Raw genomic sequence first — 22250 nt, forward strand, 5'->3', positions numbered from 1 at the left:
TCGAATAGGAGGTGGGGAACTGACTCTATCCTTGTCATACAATACGGACAAAAAGGAATCGTCTGGGCCGGGGCCTTCCACCTAGCAGTTAGTTCGCCCACGGGAAGAGTTCCTACTCTAAATTTAAAATACAATGCCCTGTCTCTGGGTTTTGATATAATATCAAGGTAGGGCTCGCAAAAAGGGACCTCCTTCACTAAAAGAAATTCAGCAGTGGACCTACATTGTTTGGGATTAGTGTTTCGCCCGTTTGACACCCATCTCCAATACAGTTTTTTCAAAACAGACTTGGGGGGAGCAGTCCTTAACTGCCAAGCTTCTTCTAGACCCAATTCTACCAGAAGTCGCTTGACTTCCCTCAACCAGCTAATTTTAGGCCAACCAGACATCGATAAGACCTCTTTCAGACCGTCTGCGTAGCTAGCCAGTTCGGGGTCTCTCCAAATGCGAGCCCAAAGAAGGAGAGGACGCAATCTTGCCTGATCACTAATGGGACAGCTACCCATGTCAAGCAGTGGTGGTAAGGTTGGAGTACTGTATGGAAGCCCCATTAAGTCCTTGAGAAATTTATTTTCTGAGCAAGACAACTGGTCCACATTCTGCGCACCCCAAAGTTCCGCCCCATAAAGCGCCGCACTCACGCCTCTTGCCCTATAAATATCAAGTACCGGAGCTATTGGTCTAAGGGAGGAGGCCCGTTGTTCTTTAAGTAGTGCCCCCGCCACCCTCTTATGGCTCAACAGCATCTTCTGGAGGTGGCCATTCCATCTCATAGTGTCACAGAGACGAATTCCTGAATAGTCAAATTCTTTGACCCTTTCTAGGGGAACTGATTTTAGTGTGGGTGGCCTACCAGTCTTCTTTGGGGGATTCAGGACCAAATACTTGGTCTTTCCAGTATTAATTTCCAATCCCCTCGAATCACAGAAAGACTGGAAGCTAGTTAAAAGGCTCTGTAGCCCTGCCGGGGTCTTGGAAATCAGGAGGGTATCGTCTGCAAACAGAAGGGTGGGTACCCTCCTGCCTGCCAACGATGGGGCATCTGAAGGGATTTGTAAAAGATGGTCCACCACTCCGTTGACATACAGTGAAAACAGAGTGGGGGCCAAAACGCATCCCTGACGGACACCTCTGTTTACAGGTATTCGTGGTGTCTTTTGACCCTGGTTTCCCCACCTGATCTGCGCAAAATTTTCAGCGTGCAGCTTAATTAACAGGGACAGTAAGTATGGGGGCAAACCCAGCCCAGATAACACCCTCCAGAGATGGCTACGGGGGACCAGGTCAAAGGCAGTCCGCAAATCTATAAAAGCAAGATACAGACTGCCTTTGCCCAGTACGACCACTTTCCAGTAGAGCATCATCAACCGGAATGTTTGCTCAATGGTCCCAGTACCTGTTCTAAAACCTGCTTGGAAATCGGACAGGATACCCTTCTCCTCTGCCCACTGCAAGACCCTCCCCAGGACCACCTTTCCTGCCACCTTCTGTGTGGAGTCTAGTAAACTTATAGGGCGATAATTTGCTGGGTCGTCCCGACACCCTTTCTTAAAAATCGGGACAACCTCGGCACCCCTCCAGGATTCTGGAAGAGCTGCGTCTGCAAAACTAGCATTTAATAATGAGGCAATAAGTTTCCCCCATTCTATCGGGTTGATGCGTAACAGGTCCCCTGGTAGGCCATCCGGCCCCGCAGCTTTGTTGGGGACAAGACACTTAATTGCGTCCACCACTTCCTTAACCGTAAAAAAAGAGTCTACACTCAGCTCAAGGTGGTCTAGTAGAAGGGCATCAATGGAAGCTTCCCCATTACCCGTTACCACATTGTATAAATGGGAAAAGTGGTCGAACCACGAGGCCTCAGGGATATTACATGTTATAAGCGAGTCCACAGGTTTGTCTCTAGCTCTAATCAGTTCCCAAAAGCCTCTCGAGTCCCTAGCGGAGCTTGCCAGTTTTAAATCACACCAAAACTGGTTCTCCCACTCTAGCTTTGCCCTAGAGATGGCACCTCTGTAACTTTTCCTAGCAATACTAATCATACCACCATCCTTAAGTTTAACTGCATTAATTAGGTCCCTTTTGGAGTTACGACAGGCAGGCGAATACCAACCAGGGTTGCCCTTAAGGCGACATCTATTGTTAGCCCTAGTGCTTGCATTGCGAACTGAAAAGAGATCGCCTAGGGCTTTGGTAGTTTGGACAAACAACGTGGAGATCTCGTGAGCACTAATTGTGGCAAGGTCCAAACTGGGCAGGACGTTTGCCATGATTGATCTTACTTCCAGCATCTTGTCCTCATTGCCAACAATATTCCTCCATTTTAGCCGCCTCCCACAATTTGAAGGACATACTTAGCGTGTTGACTTCCAATCATGTGGAATTTGTTCATTAGTCCCTGCCGTCCACAAAGGGGACAGTGACAAGGACAGGGGATTGTGGTCACTATCAGTAGAGGGGAGAACCACCATGTCCAGCAAGTGACCCCAAAGTTTATAGTTCAACAGGATATAATCAATTCTGGAGGATTGACCTACCCTATTGAACGTATGTGCCCCGCAAGAATCTGACTTTGTCCTGCCATTTGCAGCCCGTACTCCATGTTCCAAGGAGAGGGCATTAAGATCAATGGCGCTTTGAGTCCATCTCTTAATTGGTGATACTGAGAGATGGGGGATGTCTCTCCTAGCATCGTCCTCTTGAGTGCCCAGTATATCTTCCACTGCTAGGGGTTCAAAGGTACAATTAAAATCCCCAGCGAGCATGACGAACGAGTCAGCACCACAAGATCTGAGCTCGTCATCAACGCCCGTAAGGGACAATGTCGGCATACCACCCCTAATACCTCTAACATAAATGTTAAGAATCTCAAGCGCCCTCCCCCCACGTGGCCCTCTAACTATTAGTCTCTGCAAGTCCAGGGACTTAGTATCTATGCACCGAATGGAATAGCCCAAAGAGATGTTTACCCAGATTAGTAGGCCGCCAGAGGGGCGACCTCTCCCTCCGGGCGATGGGATAGCCGGTACAAAGTAACTAGTGTAGCCCACTTTGGGTCGTGGCTCCAAGCACCAGGTTTCCTGAAACATACATATCGCGAATGATTCAATAAATGAGTTCCATTCGGGTATGTCGATATTACGTGCCAAACCAGCTATGTTCCAGCTGACAACCTTCAGGGCCCTGTTGCCATCTACAGCCTGCCCCGATGAAGACCCTTTTACAAAAGAGCTATCCCGAGGGCCAGAGTTAGATGTCACTCCTGTAACTAGGCCCTCCCCGCTAGGGACCACCAAGATGGGCGTAACAGGCTCAGGATGTTGAGTGCACTCCCAATCTGAGAGGCCAGCATTAATAAGAGGAGGCGGAAGATGGTAAGTAGATGGCCTCACTACTTCCATTCTTGTAACTAGACTACCGCAATCGTCCTCCCCAGGCACTGCGAATGACTTCGCTGTTGGTTGGCTGAGTGTGTCAGTAGCCATGCCATGACCAATTTGGCACCGGACATGGATTTTTACGAAACAGGCTAATTGGGACAGGTTTTGGTGGGCTTGTCTACCCGTCCATCCCTCCCAAATGGGGGTTTTGCCTGGCATAGCAAAGGTTTATCGGGGATTAAAGTAGCTGAGGTCATACATGCCAATACCTCCGCTATCTCCAATCAAACTGCCCTCTCTAGTAGGAAAACTACACACATAGCTGGCAACCCTAGGATCATCAAAGTTCATTATAATACAATCCCCCCTTATATCTTTCGGCCTAGTGCCAATCCAGCTGACCCTCCTTACGTGGATGACCCGGCCACCCATCGAGCTAGGCAAGGGTCTATTTTCCTTTAGCCAGAAAACTGTTTTGTTCTTAAGTTCGGCATAAGTCTCATATTTACCTGGCTTAAGGACTGGCACCCCGGTAAGAACTGCCACAAAGGGCTGGCAGTCTGGGGGTAAATTGACAGTAAGGGCCAGCCCTGCGTCAGAATCCATTCCTGGTTGAAGGGTAGGAACTATCAACGGATTGTCTATACTAGCGTTATTCGTCTCAGGGCCAATACTATTTCCAGAATTCTTTGAGTTGGCTGGACAGCTGCTACCAGAGTCCTTAGGCCATGCAGACCTTTTAGTAGGGACGGTACTAGCCTTAGGTGTCTTGGGGCGCACTATGCCATCCGTTTTGGCCAACCCTGACTTCCGGGCAGCCCCAGAGGAAGCCACAGGATGTACAACAGGAGCATTTGCCACAACCATCCCGGGTACTGGTGCAGCTACAGTGGTGGGGCCTTGTGGGGACGTCGGTGTCGCCCGGGATACAGATTCCACCCCTAGACCATCTTCCCTAGTTCTTGAATGTAATTTAATAAGGGATTTTATGGAGAAAAAATTGTCCAGGGTTACCTGTTCAAACCTATCGAACCGCTCTGTGAGCCCCTTAACTCTCTCCAGGACCGGAATCAATAATGAATTCATCATTTTCTGTAAGTTGGCAATGGAGAGAGATTCATGGAATGGAGCCTCAACAGAACCAGCAGTCAGGTCAACACAGGTATTCTCTACTATAACACCTTGGGGTTCCTCCCCCTTCTCCCCCTGAGGGCAACTACCACCCTGCCCTACTCTCTTATGGGTCCCTCCCCCCCTAGCACCTGACCTCCTAGGCTTCTTGTAGAGTTTGGCATGACTTCCTTTGCGTGGGCTAGCACTTCTTTTTCTTTTACTAAGGGCTGGATTGTTTACTGCCAGCGATGCCAATACTGGCTGAGGGAGGGAAATCCCATTGGTGGAAGGAATAACAAGAGGGAGCATTGGGACTAGAGTCTCACTAGGGAGTGGGTCTAATGCAGCATTATCATCGTTAAGCTGTACTATATCTGTTAAATTTTCCAGCCTGTCCAAACTGGCCCTTAGGGATGCAACCCGAGGATGGTCTAAAGAGGGTGAAGCAGCCACCAAGGGATTAAGTGGACGTACTGGGGATGGCACTAGAGCCAGCGGACCCAGCGATGACCGTTTGTCTGCAAGGTGTCCCCGAGAAAGACGCCGCTCTGTCATGGCGATTTCCTTCTCGATGACTGTGACAACACGGGTGATAAACTGGTCCATGGTACCCGTTACAGAACCAGGGCCTCCCCCACCACCCCCTCTCAAACTCTTACCCGAGCGGGTAGACATAAGCCTGGCCACTCTAAACAGTATGTAAGGAAAGTGCCTATAGTAAGGACCTCCTAGCTAGAAGACAACAAAGCACGAAAAGTCACAAACTACACATACAACCGCAAACAACTTATCAGGGGGGTGGCCCAGCCCAGCCTTGGCCAGCCCCGGACGGCCACAGACGGTCCGCCCTTTGTCCGGGCTTCGTCCGGCACGCCCGCTCGCGTCCCGCGTAGCGGTGCTCAATACGTTTTAAATAATGTTTAGGGCGGAGTTCAGCAGTGGAAGCAGGTGAGGCAGCCCCTCGGTCGTCTGGGCAATTGAGTCCAGCACAATCCAGCACCTTTACTGCGACGCGTTTCCCGCGAAGCGGGAAGCGCTAGGTTGATTTAAAGGCACTTTGGGCGGAGTTCAGCAGTGGAAGCAGGTGAGGCAGCCCCTCGGTCCTCTGGGCAATTCAGTCCAGCACAATCCAGCACCTTTACTGTGACGCGTTTCTCTCGCAGTCTTAAACTTGAAATAGTTTGGGTCCCTTATTCCATATAAGAACATGTCCCTCTGTTTTCCTAAAATAAACTCAAACACTGAGCCTGTCTGATCCAGACCCAGCAAACAACGGAAACGACCTGTAAATGAAGCCCAAAAATAAATTTTAAAATCCGGAAAGCCAAGTCCGCCTTGTTCAAATGGAGATTTAAGTAGCTCAATTGCTCTCCTAGATTTTTTATAACCCCAAATAAAGCTTCTACAGATCCCCTCAAGTTTTAAAAAAAATATGTTAGGAACTTTTATGGGAATCGATCGAAACAAGTATAAGAATTTAGGGAGTATTTTCATTTTAATTAGGTTACATCTGCCAAGCAGTCCTAGAGGAAGCCTATGCAAATTTTGAACAGTTTGATAGTTGCGTTTAGGAGTGGTACATAATTTAAGTCAATAATCTGATTAACTTTGGCTATTATCTTTACCCCCAAGTAAGTCACAGTTGCCATATTTCTCTGCTTCTTCTTTAATCCTTATCACGGCCTCGCTTGGGTTAGTTGCATAGACCGCTATATCATCAGCGTATGCCGTGAGCTTAAGTTTAAAAATCCCAGATTCCAATGGCTTAATATGCATGCAGGATTGTAAAGTGCGTAAAAATGGCTCTATATATAGGGCGAAAAGTAGCGGAGACAGGGGGCATCCCTGCCTAGTCCCACACAAGATCCGAAATGGTATTGATCGGGACCCCATATAGGACAGCTTGGCCTGAGGGTTACAGTATGGAGCCTGTACACAGGACCGGAACTGTACGCCTAAACCAATCTTAGCCAATACAGCCCATAAAAATTCCCACCTGACGCGGTCAAACGCCTTTTCGGCGTCTAGAAGGATCATTCCAAAGTCAATTTTCTTTTTCTCTGCAAAGTCGAATGCTCCAATAGCCATCTTGACGTGGGCAGTAGTGTCCCTCCCCAAAATGAACCCATGCTGTCTTTCGGAAACTAATCCAGGCATAAGCGGAGCTAGACGAGTCGCCAAGATCTTTGAAAATATCTTGGCGTCCGTATTAATTAAAAAATTAAGAGAGCAGACCTTCTCCACCTCAGAATGTGAAAAAATATCCCCATTTCCATCAGGACTGCCCAAACCCTGCATCAATTTAGAAAAGATCTAAAGATGTACCTCATAAAAGAACAGTACATCACAATGCAGTAACAGTCCACTTATGCTATCTGCACAAAGCTACGTCTCCAATTAGGTGCTGACTGTTTCTTTGACCCTGTACAGCTTTTGACTAGGGTTCACAGTATGCCAATATATACAACATACATGCATACCAGGCCAAGACTTTTCTGTCCCAAACACACATACTTCAACATACTCCAAACAAATTAAGGGGGCCTAAATAGATTATTGCTACCCAACTCAATGCAACTCATTTCGAGGACTTCAAGATGGTTGGCCTCCTGAACAGTCTTGGCTTGCTTGCATTCCGGTTCAGGGAGATCCTGGACTGGCAATTTGGGATGGACTCTTCCTATTGGAGCAGGGCCAAGACTGAATTACACATGGCTGGGTCCACACTGAGATGCATGGTGGTCAACAGAACAAAGGGTTGTTAGGTATCCATTTAGCTGCGCAGTTTTAGGGTAACCAGAAGGATTCAGTGAGAGTGGGCCTGACAAGCTTTGACCAGAAGGCTAAGATGACACTGGGCTGACAGAAGGCTCAGAATGAATGACATGAGAGTGCAAGAGACGTATACCAGCATCACAAATAGGTGATTAGATTAGATTTAATTACTGCACCTATCTCTCCTTGAATGAGAAATACAAAAAAGTGATGGAGAAAATACTTGGAATTGATTGCAGTCACTGGTAATTACTTAGGCCACATCACAATTCATCAACTTCTTTCCCGCAATGCCACTTCATACAGGAACCAGCCATATGCAAATAAGCCTTGATCCTGGTCCTGCTCCAATAGAAGTAATCCAGCCCGAACTGCTAGGCCAGGTACACAGGACTGCATCCCACTTTACCAATTCTTAGTGCTAAAAAGTGGAAATGAATCACAAACCAGCGATTAAAAAACCTCAGTACATACATTTTATGCTATAAACGCATTTTGAGTTGTATCCAATGTCTCAAAATTGTAACACCTTGTAGATTCTAATGTCATTCATACTTTAATAGCTTGAGTTGATTACTTGGTAATCAAAGTCCTCATCTTCACCGAAGATATAACAGTGGCTGAAAACTGAGTTTATAATTTATTTGCCATGTGACTTTCTAACCCTACTTCTTTTCAGAGTAAGCCTTGACTGTTAGACTTACTGCTCATAGGCTGTCAAAGTGCATAGATCGATTGTCCAATGGCTGTCCAATTGGAGTGCAGTGGTTTTTAGCACTGGGACTTAAAGGAGAAATAAGAATATTTATCCAGGATACAACCCTATATCTACTCTTGCTGAGGGACCAAAAGGCAATGTCTTTCAAGTGTACAGACAATAAAACAATTCTTTATGTCCACTGTTAACAAACCTTTGACTGGTTTAGAAATGGCCAAGAGGAGTAAAGAGTGCATGAGGAGAATGTCCTATGGTTCCAGGCGGGTGGACTGACTTCTAATTAGCCATCCATCCATCCAAATATGGACAATAAGCAAACATAATTTTCCAGGCTGTGTAGGTGTGGGAATTGCTGGAATGGGGCGTGTATTGTATTTGTAATAGATTTCCTGTGCTGCAACGGTTATATGAAACAAATGCCTCCTCTGGAAGCTTTTTTAGGGGTCCCAGGGCCGACAAGCATACTTGCCTCAGCTTGTGGCAATCAGAACATTTTTGATAAACAATTTTATTGCTTTTTTAACAAAAATACACCAGCAATAATCATAGTATAATGCACTGAAGTAATGATGCGAAGTCACCACATTTTATCTTTGGATATTATGTATTTGGCAGGCCATGACCCAGTGAGGTCCCATATAAAATGTACAGTCAATCAAGTGAGACGTACTCATTCTATCTGACCCAGACATTTGTCCGAGACCCTGCGATGTTTGGCCGGACAGCCCTGGGCTTCATACAGGGATTTCTCATGTGCCACACACCATTCCACTCCACTGCGCCACTTTGTGATGCTAGGTGGGCTGGGATTCTTCCAGTTGGCAGTTATGTCTCTTTTGGCCACGATCATGGCCGTGTTGAAGAACAGTTTGTCATTCCTAGGCCCATCCAGCCCATCTGTGATTCCCAGGAGCATGTTTAGTGGATTGTGCGGGACCTCCCAACCCAAGACCTCTGTGAGCTCTCTTTCTATAGATTACCAATACTTTGCTAAGACGGGGCAGGCCCATACCATGTGGAAGAAGTCTGCCTGTTCTTGCCCACAGCGAGTGTAGGATGCATTCGAGTTCAAACCAGTACTGTGGAGGCGCTTCGGGGGTTAAGTAGGCTGTATGTAAGTAGTATAGTTGGATCAGGGGGAGCCTGGCAGATGTGGTGACTGTGTTGGGTGCCATCAGTGCCTCCCTCTAATCTTCCTCCTCAAGGGGTCCCACCCAGCTCTTCAATTGGCTTCTGAGCCAATCTAATGTAGTTGGAGTGTTGTTGGTTAGGGAACCGTAAATACGCGAAATTCCCCCACCCCAAATTTTCCCATCATTGGTAGTACCTCTGGAGGACTATATTCCGGCAGTGTTGTTCCTTCCGGTATATGAATATGGAGGGCATGGTGCAGCTGTAAGTATCTGTAGAATTGTGATGGGTGTAGGGAGTGTCAGGTCTGTAGGTCGTGGAAGGAGCATATGTGGTCACCGGCCCACCCATCCCCAAGCTGAGAAACCCCAATGAGGTCCCATGTCCGGAATCCTTTTAATTCGCTAACTTCCCTAAGCCAAGTGCCTTGCCAGAGTGGTGTGCACTGGGTCAGTTTGTTTGTCCAGTGGGTGTGGCGCAAAGAAACCCGCCAGGTCAGGAGAACAGCCTGCATCACCACAGGTAGAGTTCTGGGTATGGGTCCCCCGTACATAATCGTTTGGATCCTAGGTAGGCCCAATTCATTCAATCATTCAATTCGAGTCTGTATGCCGGGTCGGACCAGCCCCCATTAAACCAGTCATGTAGTATGAGTAGGCGGGTTGCCAGATAGTATAAATATAAATTGGTCATACCAATGCCTCCGTCAAAGGGTGGAATCGGCATTGGGCTAAAGCTATATGAGGTCTACGACCACCCAGAGGAATTTAGTGGCTAGGCTATCTAGCTCCCTGAACCATGTACGTGGGAAGTAAAAGGGGGTATTTTGGATTACGTAGAGGAATCTAAGGAGGATCATCATTTTAAAAAGGGCGACTCTCCCTAGGGGGTTAAGTGGTAGCGTCTGCCATTTGCGGAGGTCTTCTCTAGCTCTCTTCGCTAGTGGGGTTATGTTAAGTGACCAGGCAAGGTCAGGGAGCAATGCGATCCAGATTCCCAGGTATTTAAACGATTGCTGCTTGATGGGTATTGTGGATTGCCAGTCGAAGCAGTCTCTTGTTAAGTGTAAAGGGACCGGAACCGATTTGCTTGGGTTCAGCCGCAGGCTGGAGACACGTCCGAATGAGTGTAGTGCCTGGAGACAGTGGGGACCAGATTGGGCCGGTTCTGCAAGGAAGAGCAAGACGTCATCCGAGTACAAAGCGATTTTGTCTTCTTCAGAGCCTGGCCATTTCCAACCCTGAATTCGGTCATCTGACCGAATGAGGCATGCCAGGGGCTCCATTGCGAAGGCGAAAAGGAGAGGTGAGAGGGGGCATCCCTGCCTCGTTCCTCTTCTAATGGGAAACGCCTCTGACCGTGCCCCATTGACGAGCACCCGTGTTTGAGGTCGAGAGTAGAGGACCTTAACCAGGTTGCGCAAATATAGACCTAGACCCATCTCGACCAGTTCATCATCCAAGTACTGCCAATCCACGGAGTCGAAGGCCTTCTCGAAGTCAATTAGAAGTAGTGCTAAATAGGGGGTTGGCGGTTTGCTAGAGCCAGATGGAGGCATCAGAGGCAGTCTCTAGTCCCCCATGATGGCATAAACCCACATTGATCTTGGTGGATCAATTTGGTACGGTAGGGCCTCAACCAATGGGCTAGGACTGCAGCAAATATTTTAACCTCTGTGTTTATAAGAGGGATTTGACGAAGGCGGTTGTGTTTTAGGGATAATGACAAATGTGGCAGCATCTGTTTCCGGGGGAAATGAGCTCGAGGGCTTTAGCAAATATATCAGAGAGGTGTGGGACGAGTATCTCCCGATATGTAGTGGAGTACTCCTGTGGGAGACAGTCAGGGCCTGGGGTTTTGCCCGCAGCGGTGCGTGTGATGGCCTCGTTGATCTCCTTACGGGTGATGGGGAGGTCTATATTGGCAGACTCAGTCGTGCTGAGGCAGGAGAGATAGAGGTGTTCCGATTTGAGCACCTCTGTGAGGGAGACTTCAGGGTGCTGTGCTGAGTGCAGCTTGCGATAGTAGGAGGCAGAGATCTGGGCCATGGGATATGTAGTTAACCTATGCAGGATCTTCCCATTTTTGTTTCCCCAGCCATACACCCTAGCTATAGAGGATCTCCATAGTAGTTTGGCAGCGTCCATAGAGAGTTGCCTGATTTCATCTCTTAGGTGTGCGAGTTGCCTCACCGGGATCTCATCTTGATCTTCAGGCAGGTGTTTCTCGAGGAGGGTCGCTTGGGTCTCTAGAAAGGTAATCTGACTGGTCTGAATCAGACGCTTGAGTTTGAGTTGGTCCTTGGCGAAGCTGCGGATGGTGGCCTTGCCTGCTTCCCATAGGGTACCCGGGGATGAAATAGAACCGCTATTGGTGAGAAAGTACTGTTGAAGCTTTTCCTCAACGCTTTTTTGAACTCTTGGTCTTGGAGGAACCACACGTTCATCCTCCAAGTTGGGAGGATCAGGTCGGGGGGGGGTCCCCAATGCTCAGGAATACGGGTGAATGATCCGAAATGCCCCTGGGAAGGATAATGATATCTCTGATCTTTTGGCAGTCGATAGGGGGCAAAAATATAGTATCTATTCGTGTGTGAGTGTGGTGTGCAGCTGATATGTGAGTAAATTGCTTACTCTAGGGATGCCATATTCTCAAAGCATCACAAATGCCCAGGGAATCTGCCCAGTTCGCCATGTGCTTAGCGTGCGTGGCTCTTGCAGCGGAAGGTGCGCTTGCGGTGTCAAGGTCTGGGTTCATAACCACGTTGAAATCGCCACAGACTATTGTCATTCCCAGGGGTAGGGACGTGATGAGGTTGGCGGCGCGTTTCAAGGCCGCTGCGAGCATCGATGAAGGAGAATTTATGGAGACTAAGTTGAGTGTTCCCTCCTAACATTCCACTCAGAGCCATAAAACATCCAGTTTCAGCCCTTTGCGTTCTCCTGCCTGTCTGCCCGCCTACCTCGCCGCCCTCCGCCTTCCCTCCCCGCTCCCCGCTTCCCGCCACCACCGCTGACCACGCCCCTTTTTCCTTTCTGTTCCCTCCCCGCTCCCGCCTCCCAGCTGCCCCGCCCACCCGCGCACTTCGCCTTATATGGCGACCGTGCGAACGCGCAGCGGTCACGCGCAGCGGTCACGCGCAGCGGGCGCGCCGATTGTGCGCCGAAGGCGCGCCAAAGGTAAGCCCGTCTGCGCCCGTCCGCGACCGGACCGCGCCCAGCGCCAGGACCCCTGGCCAACGAAGATCCCGACCGACCCGCCTGACGTACTCCGCCGCCACCCTCACCGCTCTCAACACCAGCCGACTCCCAGAATGCCATCAAGCCACTCCACGACGGACCCACGGACCTTTCAGCTGCCACGCCTGCAAGTTCACCTGCATCCGGACCAGCCTCGCACCAGCACCCACCAAGTCGAACACCAGCAGCACCCACCTCAAGTGCATCCTGCTCAACACCCGCTCCGTCCACAGACACGCCATCGAACTCTGGAACCTTCTAGACGCCACAGCCCCTGACGTCGCCTTCCTCACGGAGACCTGGATGAACGCCTCTTCAGCTCGCGACATCGCCATCGCTATCCCAGAGGGCTACAAGGTCGTCCGGAGGGACCGAAACGCCAACCAGATGGGAGGAGGCATCGCCATCATCCACAGGAACACCATCCGTCTCACGACCAGCACCGACAACACCCTGACCAGCGCCGAACACCTGCATTTCCAGATCCACACCAACCCGAACACCACCCTCAGAGGCACCCTGATCTACCGACCCCCTGGACCACGCACACAATTCAGCGAGGACATCGCCGACTTCGTCAGCCCGCATGCCCTCCCCTCCGCCGACTACATCCTCCTGGGAGACCTCAACTTCCATCTGGAGAACAACAACGACCGCAACACCAGCACCCTGCTCGACAACCTCGCCAACCTGGGACTCAAGCAACTGGTGTCCACCCCCACCCACCTCGCCGGACACACACTCGACGCAGTCTTCTCATCCAGCACAGACATAGACTTCAGCCACGCCACAGAGCTTCAATGGACGGACCACAGCTGCATCCACTTCACCTTCAAGAGAACGATGACCCACCAACACCAGCAACAGGCAGCCCGCAGAAGCTGGAACAAGATCACAGCAGACCAGCTCGCCACCTCCCTGAACCAGCACCCTCCTGCCAGCTCAGCGAACCCCAGCCAAGCTGCCGACAACCTCACGAAGTGGATCAGCAACTGCGCGGACGAACTCGCCCCACTGAGGACCCCGCCTAGCAGACCCGGCAGCAAGAAGGCCCCATGGTTCACCGACGAACTCAAGAGCTCCAAGAAGAACTGCCGAGCCCTCGAGAAAGTCTGGAGAAGGGAACCGACACCGGACAACAGGACCTCCTTCAAACTTGCCACCCGGAAACACCACCAGCTGATCCGCGCCGCCAAGAAAACAGCATTCAAAGACCGGTTGGACAACAACGCACACAACTGCAAGGAACTCTTCAACATCGTGAAAGAGCTTTCCAACCCCAGCGCAGGAAACAACGACATCACCCCATCGCAAGACCTCTGCAACTCCCTCGCTTCATACTTCCACAACAAGATCGCGGACATACATAACAGCTTCAACAACCAACCAACGCACACCATGACCGAACAACCACCCCCCACCACCACCCTCCACGCCTGGACCCCGATCAGCACCGAAGACACCATCCGCACGATGAACTCCATCCACTCCGGATCACCGACCGACCCCTGCCCTCACCACGTCTTCAACAAGGCCGACGCTGTCATCGCACCCCACCTGCGAGACATCATCAACACTTCCTTCGACACCACCATCTTCCCTGAGAGCTGGAAGCACGCCGAACTCAGCGCCCTACTAAAGAAACCTACAGCGGACCCCACCGACCTCAAGAATTACCGCCCCATCTCGCTCCTCCCGTTTCCAGCCAAAGTCATCGAGAAGACCGTCAACAAGCAGATGGCCGCCTTCCTCGAGACGAACGGATCCCTCGACCCCTCACAGTCCGGCTTCCGAGCCAATCACAGCACCGAGACCGCCCTCATCGCCGCCACCGATGACATCCGAGCCCTGATGGACAATGGAGAAACAGCGGCCCTCATCCTCCTAGACCTCTCTGCGGCATTCGACACGGTCTGCCACCGCACCCTAGTACGGCGCCTCAGCAACATCGGAATCCAGGACAAGGCGCTGGACTGGATCATCTCCTTCCTCGACGGAAGAACACAGAGAGTCCGCCTACCACCGTACAAGTCAGAGGCCTCCGAAGTCACCTGCGGCGTCCCTCAAGGATCATCTCTGAGCCCCACCCTCTTCAACGTCTACATGAGCCCCCTCGCGGCCATCGTACGCAAACACAACCTCAGCATAATCTCCTACGCCGACGACACCCAACTGATCCTCTCCCTGACCAACGACCCCGCCGCCGCCAGATCCAACCTGCACGAAGGGATGAAAGAGGTAGCCGAGTGGATGACGACCAGCCGCCTGAAACTGAACTCGGACAAGACGGAGGTCCTCATCCTGGGCTCCTCACCCTCCGCCTGGGACGACTCCTGGTGGCCTCCCGCCCTGGGCACCGCACCCAAACCGACAGACCATGCACGCAACCTGGGCTTCCTCCTGGACTCCTCCCTCTCCATGACCAGGCAAGTCAACAACGTCTCCTCGGCGTGCTTCAACATCCTACGCATGCTACGGAAGATCTTCTGGTGGATCCCCACCGAGACCAGGAAGACCGTCACCCAGGCCCTCGTCACCAGCCGACTGGACTACGGCAACGCCCTCTACGCCGGTACCACCGCCAAGCTCCAGAAGAGACTCCAGCGGATCCAGAACGCCTCAGCCAGACTCATCCTCGACATCCCACGAACCAGCCACATCTCCGGACATCTGAGAGACCTTCACTGGCTCCCCGTCAACAAAAGAATCACCTTCCGCCTCCTCACCCACGCACACAAAGCCCTACACGACCAAGGCCCGAGCTACCTCAACAGCCGAGTCAACTTCTACGCTCCCAAACGCCACCTCCGATCAGCCAACCACGCCCTCGCCGCCGTCCCCCGCATCCGAAGAGCGACTACAGGAGGAAGGTCCTTCTCCTACCTGGCCGCCAAGACCTGGAACTCCCTCCCGACCGACCTGCGCCTGACCCAAGACCACCTCTCCTTCAGGAAGAAGCTGAAGACCTGGCTGTTCGAGCAGTAGCGGCACCCCCCCCCCCCCCCCAGCGCCTTGAGACCCTACGGGTATGTAGCGCGCTTTACAAGTGTCACTGATTGATTGATTGATTGAGGGTCGTTAGTAGCCTGCGTGAGCACGAAAGGGAGATTACGCCACAGGAGGATTGCCACCCCTCGTGATCCCCGGTTGAACCCCGAGTGCCAAACTCTATGATAGCCATATCTCGCTAGAAAGGGGCAGTGCCCATGAGGTGGGTCTCTTGGAGAAGAAGTATGTCAGATGTCTGGCGCTGGGCCTAGTGCAAGACTTTTGTTCCTTTAACCCTGTCGAGTAGCCCATTGACATTCCACGATAGTACGCGGAGGGAGCTTCTGTTATTATTCATGCATGTCGCTGGGCATAGTGCAAGACTTTCGTTCGTTTAACCCTGTCGAGGAGCCCATTGACATTCCACGATAGTATGCGGATGGAGCCTCTGTTATTATTCATGCATGTCATTTTGGGTGTGAGTGGGTTCGGAGGCCTACAGGACCAGGGCTGACTGAGGGATTGACTGGGGTCTGTTCTGGATGCAAGACAGCAACTGTGACGTTATTTCGACGAGTGATGTTTGTGACTTTCATGGTGCAAGGTAAGAAAGCTGGTGTGACTCAGTTCGTGAACAATGGGCGTCCCTTGGTGTCGCAGCTCCTCCTCAGCCCCTCAGGGGTGAGGGGATTCTGACACCCTGCCCTTCCCTGGTTTTTAGTCCTCCCGCTTCTCAGGGCTTGTGAGGGGGGGGGGGGGTAGGGCTTGACCCACCGTTCACTCAGTTACAGGAGGCAGATTCTTCAGGGCGGTGAGGTGGCCCAATCTGGATCACTGGTTGTTGGCTCTGCCGGTCCTCCTAAACCCCCATACACCGCCTGATTGTGTTAATGCGCGTCAAGCACAGAGAGATATGCCAGGTCTAAGGCTGTACAGACACAAGTCTCTCTTAGAGGGTTATTACTGGCCAGGTACTGTGGAAGAGGGTTCAGGGTTGCAGGGCTGCCACAGCTTTCAGGCCTCAGTCACACAGCCAGGGGTGAGGGTCAGAGGTTCAGATCCCCAGGGCCGCCCCATTACACCATCTGTCAGGGCCCCCGCTCACTGTGTGCCTAGCAATCTGGCCGCAGGTGTTCACGCTGCTCTTCCTCCACCCGGATTCAGGCCATGTCCTGTACCGTGGGGTTGTCAGCGTGGTGTAAGGATGCCACAGCCGGTGGTGGGCGGGGCAGCGCCGGACCAGAGTACCTGCAGGCATAAAGCACTCTCCAGTGAGCTCAGGGCCCGTCCACGCGGCCAGGGCATAGCTCTGGGGGTCCAATTCTTCCCAGGGCCACGCCCAACACCACAATCGCATGTGGGCCTCTTGTGTAGAGGGCAGTGCTTGCGCAGTATTGCAGGAGGGGGGCCGGGGCCGTGGAGGCCAAGTCTGGGGCCCAGAGTTTGCCACGCCTAAGGTAGCCTGGGCACGGGCTGCCACAGGTCGCTCGAGTCCCACCCGCTCGGCCAGATCACAGCCCCAGGGGTCCAGTCCCACTCCTGCCACTTCAGCCGCAGGCAGGTCTCCAGCTCCACCACAGCCGGGTCTCTCCTGGGGTGGATCCGGCTCGTTGTCAGGCCGCAGCTTTCGGATCATCAGGGCCGTGGAGCGGCCGCAGGGTCCACCAGCAATCCGGGAGTTGTCGCCACAGGTCTCCGCCCCCGGTATCACGGGGTCAGGAGGTGTGGGTCGCCCTCAATTAGGCGGTAGCTCTCGTCGGCCCTCGGGTGTCTGTGGCCTCTGATCGGAGGCCGCACCGCCATCTTGCATAGGTCCACAGGCCTCGCCTTCTTCACCACCGGCCATCCACATCCACCCGGCGGCTTCGTCGCATGCTCGGGCAGTCTGTGCTACTTCAGTGGGGTATCAGCCTGCGTCGGGCTATTTTGATCGAGCCGATGGCAAAGGATGCTTGGGCGGAAGACGGAGGCGTCCGGAGCACTCTTAGAGTACAACTGCCATCTTAACGTGCCAAGCCATGCCCCCAATCAGAACATTTTACCACTGGTTCCTAAGGCTCAACCTTACTACTTAGCCAAAAAATTAACTCCAATACGTCTCTTTAGCAATTAATCCCCAGGGTAGTGAAGTTAACGAGTTCAAGGCTTACTCAAGGCATGGGTGTGGTTTTAGAGACTCAGAATGGAACTCAACAGACTAACTAATAACAGTCAAAACCTCAATGTTTAGCCTTTAATGAAAAAAGACCTTTACTGAAATCACACACTATGTAATACAGTACATAATAGAGTCAGAAGCAATAAAGTGGACATTACTAACACCCTTCAGTAATTACTGCGGGAAGTATACTATGGGGACTCCCATCCCATGGGCCAACCTTGTAAGAAATTCATTGTGCCACAATATCCTTGTTTAGCCTCTGCAATTTCCTCTGACCTTGGGGTTTTGGAAAGTCCTTGAAATGTGACCGGCTTGGTCACAGATCCGTTATTTCCATCCCTGTTAGTATGGGCCCCGTTCTTCCATTTATGGGTTTCCATTAGATTGCACATTACCTTTTGCTGTCGTTTGATCATAGCATAGATTGCTCCTGCGTTGTTCGGATGTTTTATCTGGGTCATGTTGCTTGTGAGGTCTGCACTGCACAGCCCCTGGAGATGTTCGACAGGGCCCGCATAGAAAGTCTCCATTTCAAACCACACGTTTAAACTTGACATATTTTATAACTGTAGTTTTGTACATACTTTGCACATACACAATAACATACTTACAGCATATTTCTTAGTAAGCATTTTATCATGTAATTTGTATACTCTGTCTAAGGCTAAGGAACACTGAGCGTGATGCCCTTGCATTTGGTTTTCAGGTAGGAGACAGGTCTGAGTAGCAAGAAAAACAATCATATCAGTGCTGCACCTCTGACACAGTACGATTGAAACAGTGCTTCTATTATATGAACCAACTCTGAGCCAAATGAGGCAGAGGATCCCTTCTACGGATTATCCTGGAATGCTGTGCCAGTGACTGAAATGCAGCCCTACTGACTATAATATCTATCCTGCCAAGGAAGGTAGCCTGGTCTACACCTGATCGGCTTACTGATACATCAGACACAGGTATGGGGGGGTTGGGTTGTCCCAGGAGATCTGGCAGAGGGTACACCCACCATGCTCTCAATAGTGTGGGAAGTATTAGATAAGAGTATAAGTATTAGCATAATCATATATTCCTACAATCACACACTAATGGTATAATGGTTGAACTGTTAATCTTTTTTTACCATTCCTGTAATGCTGGTTACAATGCTTTGTTTCCTCCTGCTAATAATTGAAGCTCATGTGTTTTACACAAGAATACAATTGCTTCAATGAATGTTTGAAAAGCCAATTTGTATATTTATTGTGTCTCCATTTGGGCATGCCTAAGTAATAACAGAGGGTAAAATCTGTTTCAACGATTTCCCTGGGGAATTAGTGTGGTCATGTTTTGAGGTTGCAGATACCACCCCGCAACCTAGAAGGTTAGGCGTGTAGATGGGGCACTCTGAGCTAGCTAGGAACTGGGGCATCATATTCTGATGGTGTGTAAGGACTGAGTCCCCATATTCTGACAATTATTTAGTCAGGATACACAGTCCTACTTAATTCATAGGAACAGTATGACAGAGCATAGTTGTGAGTACTTGGGCTAAAAACTAAACCAACTCCATCTTGCTTAAAATCATTTGAAGAGCTCAGCTTAGGATGGTGTGGAAAGACCAGGTAGTGAGATATGGGTTTCTCCATTTGGCATTTGCAAGTGTTTCTCAAGTTAATATCTACAGTGGGAAGAATGCACTATTTAACAAATGTTATCAAATGTACCAGTAAGGAGTAGTTAAATGTATAATGAATATATGACAGTTTGCCACGGATAGAAACTGAACTGTTGCGTACATTTCCATCACTGATAGAGGGTATATCTCTCTCTCTTTGCTTTAGAGTTTTGTCGGACATTTTGCTGGAGCTCCAGGAGCTCCCATGTCGTCCAGCTAAATAAAAGCTTGTTCTCAAAGAACAAGCTTATGAATTTTTAAGGTTTGGGCATTGACACGGGAAGCCAAGACCTTGTGTTCGCCAGGGCAACTGTTGTGCGATCGGCATCTAGGGCATTCGCATGGTTTTTAGATGAGCCGGGGCAGCATTATTACCATTTTGAGGAGACTGTGGTGGAGTCACACTGCTTGCACCGCGGATCTTGTAACCTAGTGATCTTTCTCTGGCCCAGGTACAAAACTCACCACTCCAACAAGCTGTGTGTGCACCCCTGATGAGTACTTAGATCATGATGCAGGCCCACACTTCATTGTGGTGCTCCTGCAGTACGTAGGCATATCTTTTGTAGGGACAGCTGACTTATCAGATTTCTTTTAGCGCCTCAAGGCTTTGTGGTGCTCAGGGGGAACTCAGCTAAATTCAAGTTCCTCAGTACCCACTGTCTACGTGGGTACATATTCTATGAATGTGCTGAGTCTTTGGCGACTCTTGGGTGTCACCCCAACATATAGGTGCAGCTCCTCTTCTTATATGAAACTGGTACCTTCTGTGAATCTTCTGAGCACTATCTCCCTAATGCAAGGGCAACTACAATGTCCTTCCCGAGAAGTCAGTCAGCTGTCTCCCCTGAAGCAGGGTTCAAGCAGTGCCTCCTGGCAGTCTAGGTCAAAGATGTCAGGTTTCTAATTCTGTACCTGGAAAGGGGAGTTGGCAGTTTCTTGTCACCATTGTTATGCAGACCCCAGTTTTTGGTAGAGAAATCTCGACATACTTGATGAAAGTTTCTCACTACAGCCGTAAACTAAAGTTGCAGACAGTAGTTGTGTAATCCAACATTAAGCTCGGAGACTGGCTCTGGGCAGTTCTGCCCCTTCTTTCTTTTTGCATTCAACTTCAAAGGTACGAGTAGGAACTGGAGGAGGGGGCAGGCTGGGAACCAGCAAACAGGAGAAATTCAAAGCCAAGGCACCCAAGCAAGGGATGCTTCCCCCATAACTACAAATCTTTCAAAGAACAATAAGCCAGAGGGCAAATAAAAACTCCATAGCTTCAAAGGGGTCCTCTGTGTTCTCTTCTCCACAACCAAAATTCTGGCCCACTATAAATCATCCTTGGACTGCCTGCAAAAGCCCTGCAATTCACATCTGCTGCCTAGGTTCTCTCCAACCCAACTGCATAAATACAATTTGGATGTAAAAAATACAAAATGGATTCCAGTACTAAGGCCACATGTATCACATAACTCCATACACACATCCTCTATTCACAAAAAGGTGCACATGTAAATTATCCATGTCCCACATGGCAAGTTACGACTCTCCAATTACAAAGGCAGGTAAAAATTAGCCTTTCCACTACAAATGTCATTGCAGCCACCAATGTCATCCCTCTGGAGCCCAGTAACTATGTGAAGAAGAGTTTACATGGTGCCTCTTCAGAACACAGAGCTCTACTCTTGGTCTCAATAGGATCAAAATGGACTCCAGAGCACCTGCATCACTGTCATGTATGCTGAGGTTGGGGCTCAAAAATCTGCTGGTTGCACGTATTTCCAAAACATGCAAAGGAAACTTTTCAATACAAACACATCCTTTCTTACAGGGGAGGAGGAAACCTGATAGAACAACACTTCCATTTGTCTGCTCAACCATTACCACCCATAAAGCAAAACTTGCAATATCTCATTCTTACCTTCATTTAATGGAGTCTTAATTTCTTTAACCTTTTTAACCCTTGGAACATCAACAAAAAGATCATCCTAAAAACAATACAAAATGATAGTTTATTAAATTAAATACATTTACCGAAGCAAATAATTAATTTTCAATAATTTTTCAGACTGTATATTACATGACCACATGGATCAGATAACATGCTATTAAGACGGACGCGGCAGAGTATCTAATAATCGTACTTGATGGAGGAAGCGGGAGCTGAGACCAATATGTAGGAAGGTGGATATCTGACTATGGTTACCCCCAACTTTTTGCCTAGTGTCTAGCTGGTTTTTCGACTTAGTTGGCCTGAGATCCTGCCATTCAGGGTCTCAGGCTGTCTGCTCTCTCTTTAAAATGGACTCCATGTACCCTAGGTACATTCCCAATTGGTAAGGATCACCTTATTGGACCCTGTACAGTGTACCCTAGGTACCCAGGGCATAGGTGTACCCTAGGCCTCCCAGGGGCTGCAGCATGTATTATGTCACCCCTGGTCTGGCCTTCCAATCAGACACAACTGGCTGATCACTCAGCTGGGGCAAGGTCGTGTAATCACCCCTTGCTTAGATATAGTATGCCTATATCTACCCTTATATATAGACACATGTGTACCTATCAGTCACTCCTATGGCAGGCCTTAACAATCCTGGAGGCAGAGTGCTTGGTAACATGCGAGATGGTGCTCTAGCATGAGCTGAGCCTGTCTGCAGCTTTCGGAACCAAGTCCTTATAGCTGTTCTATGATATCGCCTACCATATACTCTTAAAGTGCCTTATAATCTTAGACGGTTATGGTAACTATGGTTTGGCTTTATCGAAACATGTCGTGTAAGGTGTCTAACACTGTGGAATAATACCCCCATGCCATTTCTGGACATGAAGATATTATTCCCCCCTTCTAGAGGGAAAGACATGTTAAAATCATACTTCACTGTTAGCCTCTGACCAAAGCCTCAGCATCACAAAATGGATGCTGCTGCCACGACACAAGTCTGACCTCCTGCAGCTGGGAGTGATCCCAGCCAGGGAGGCCTGGACAATAGGTTTCCTGCTTGGGGAGGTGCTAGCACCTCCCCAGACAGCCTTTAGTGTATTGGGGCAGGGTGGGCTGAAAGGAATGAGAAATGCCTGGGGCACACAAGGTGTTCCTTGC

At 50.0% G+C, this 22250-nt stretch overlaps 1 protein-coding gene across 2 annotated transcripts in view; it reads right to left on the bottom strand.

The window, feature by feature from the left end:
* Positions 1 to 22250, bottom strand: part of WASHC2C (WASH complex subunit 2C) — a 664131-nt gene that overhangs the window by 462898 nt on the left and 178983 nt on the right. For both annotated transcript variants that reach the window (XM_085603767.1, XM_085603764.1), the window contains exon 12: positions 21072 to 21138. In XM_085603767.1, the coding sequence (XP_085459893.1) occupies positions 21072 to 21138 (67 nt within the window). The remainder of the gene's footprint in view (positions 1 to 21071; positions 21139 to 22250) is intronic.

The sequence above is a fragment of the Triturus cristatus genome, chromosome 1_2 (assembly GCF_964204655.1).
Source record: "Triturus cristatus chromosome 1_2, aTriCri1.1, whole genome shotgun sequence".
NCBI lineage: Eukaryota > Metazoa > Chordata > Amphibia > Caudata > Salamandridae > Triturus > Triturus cristatus.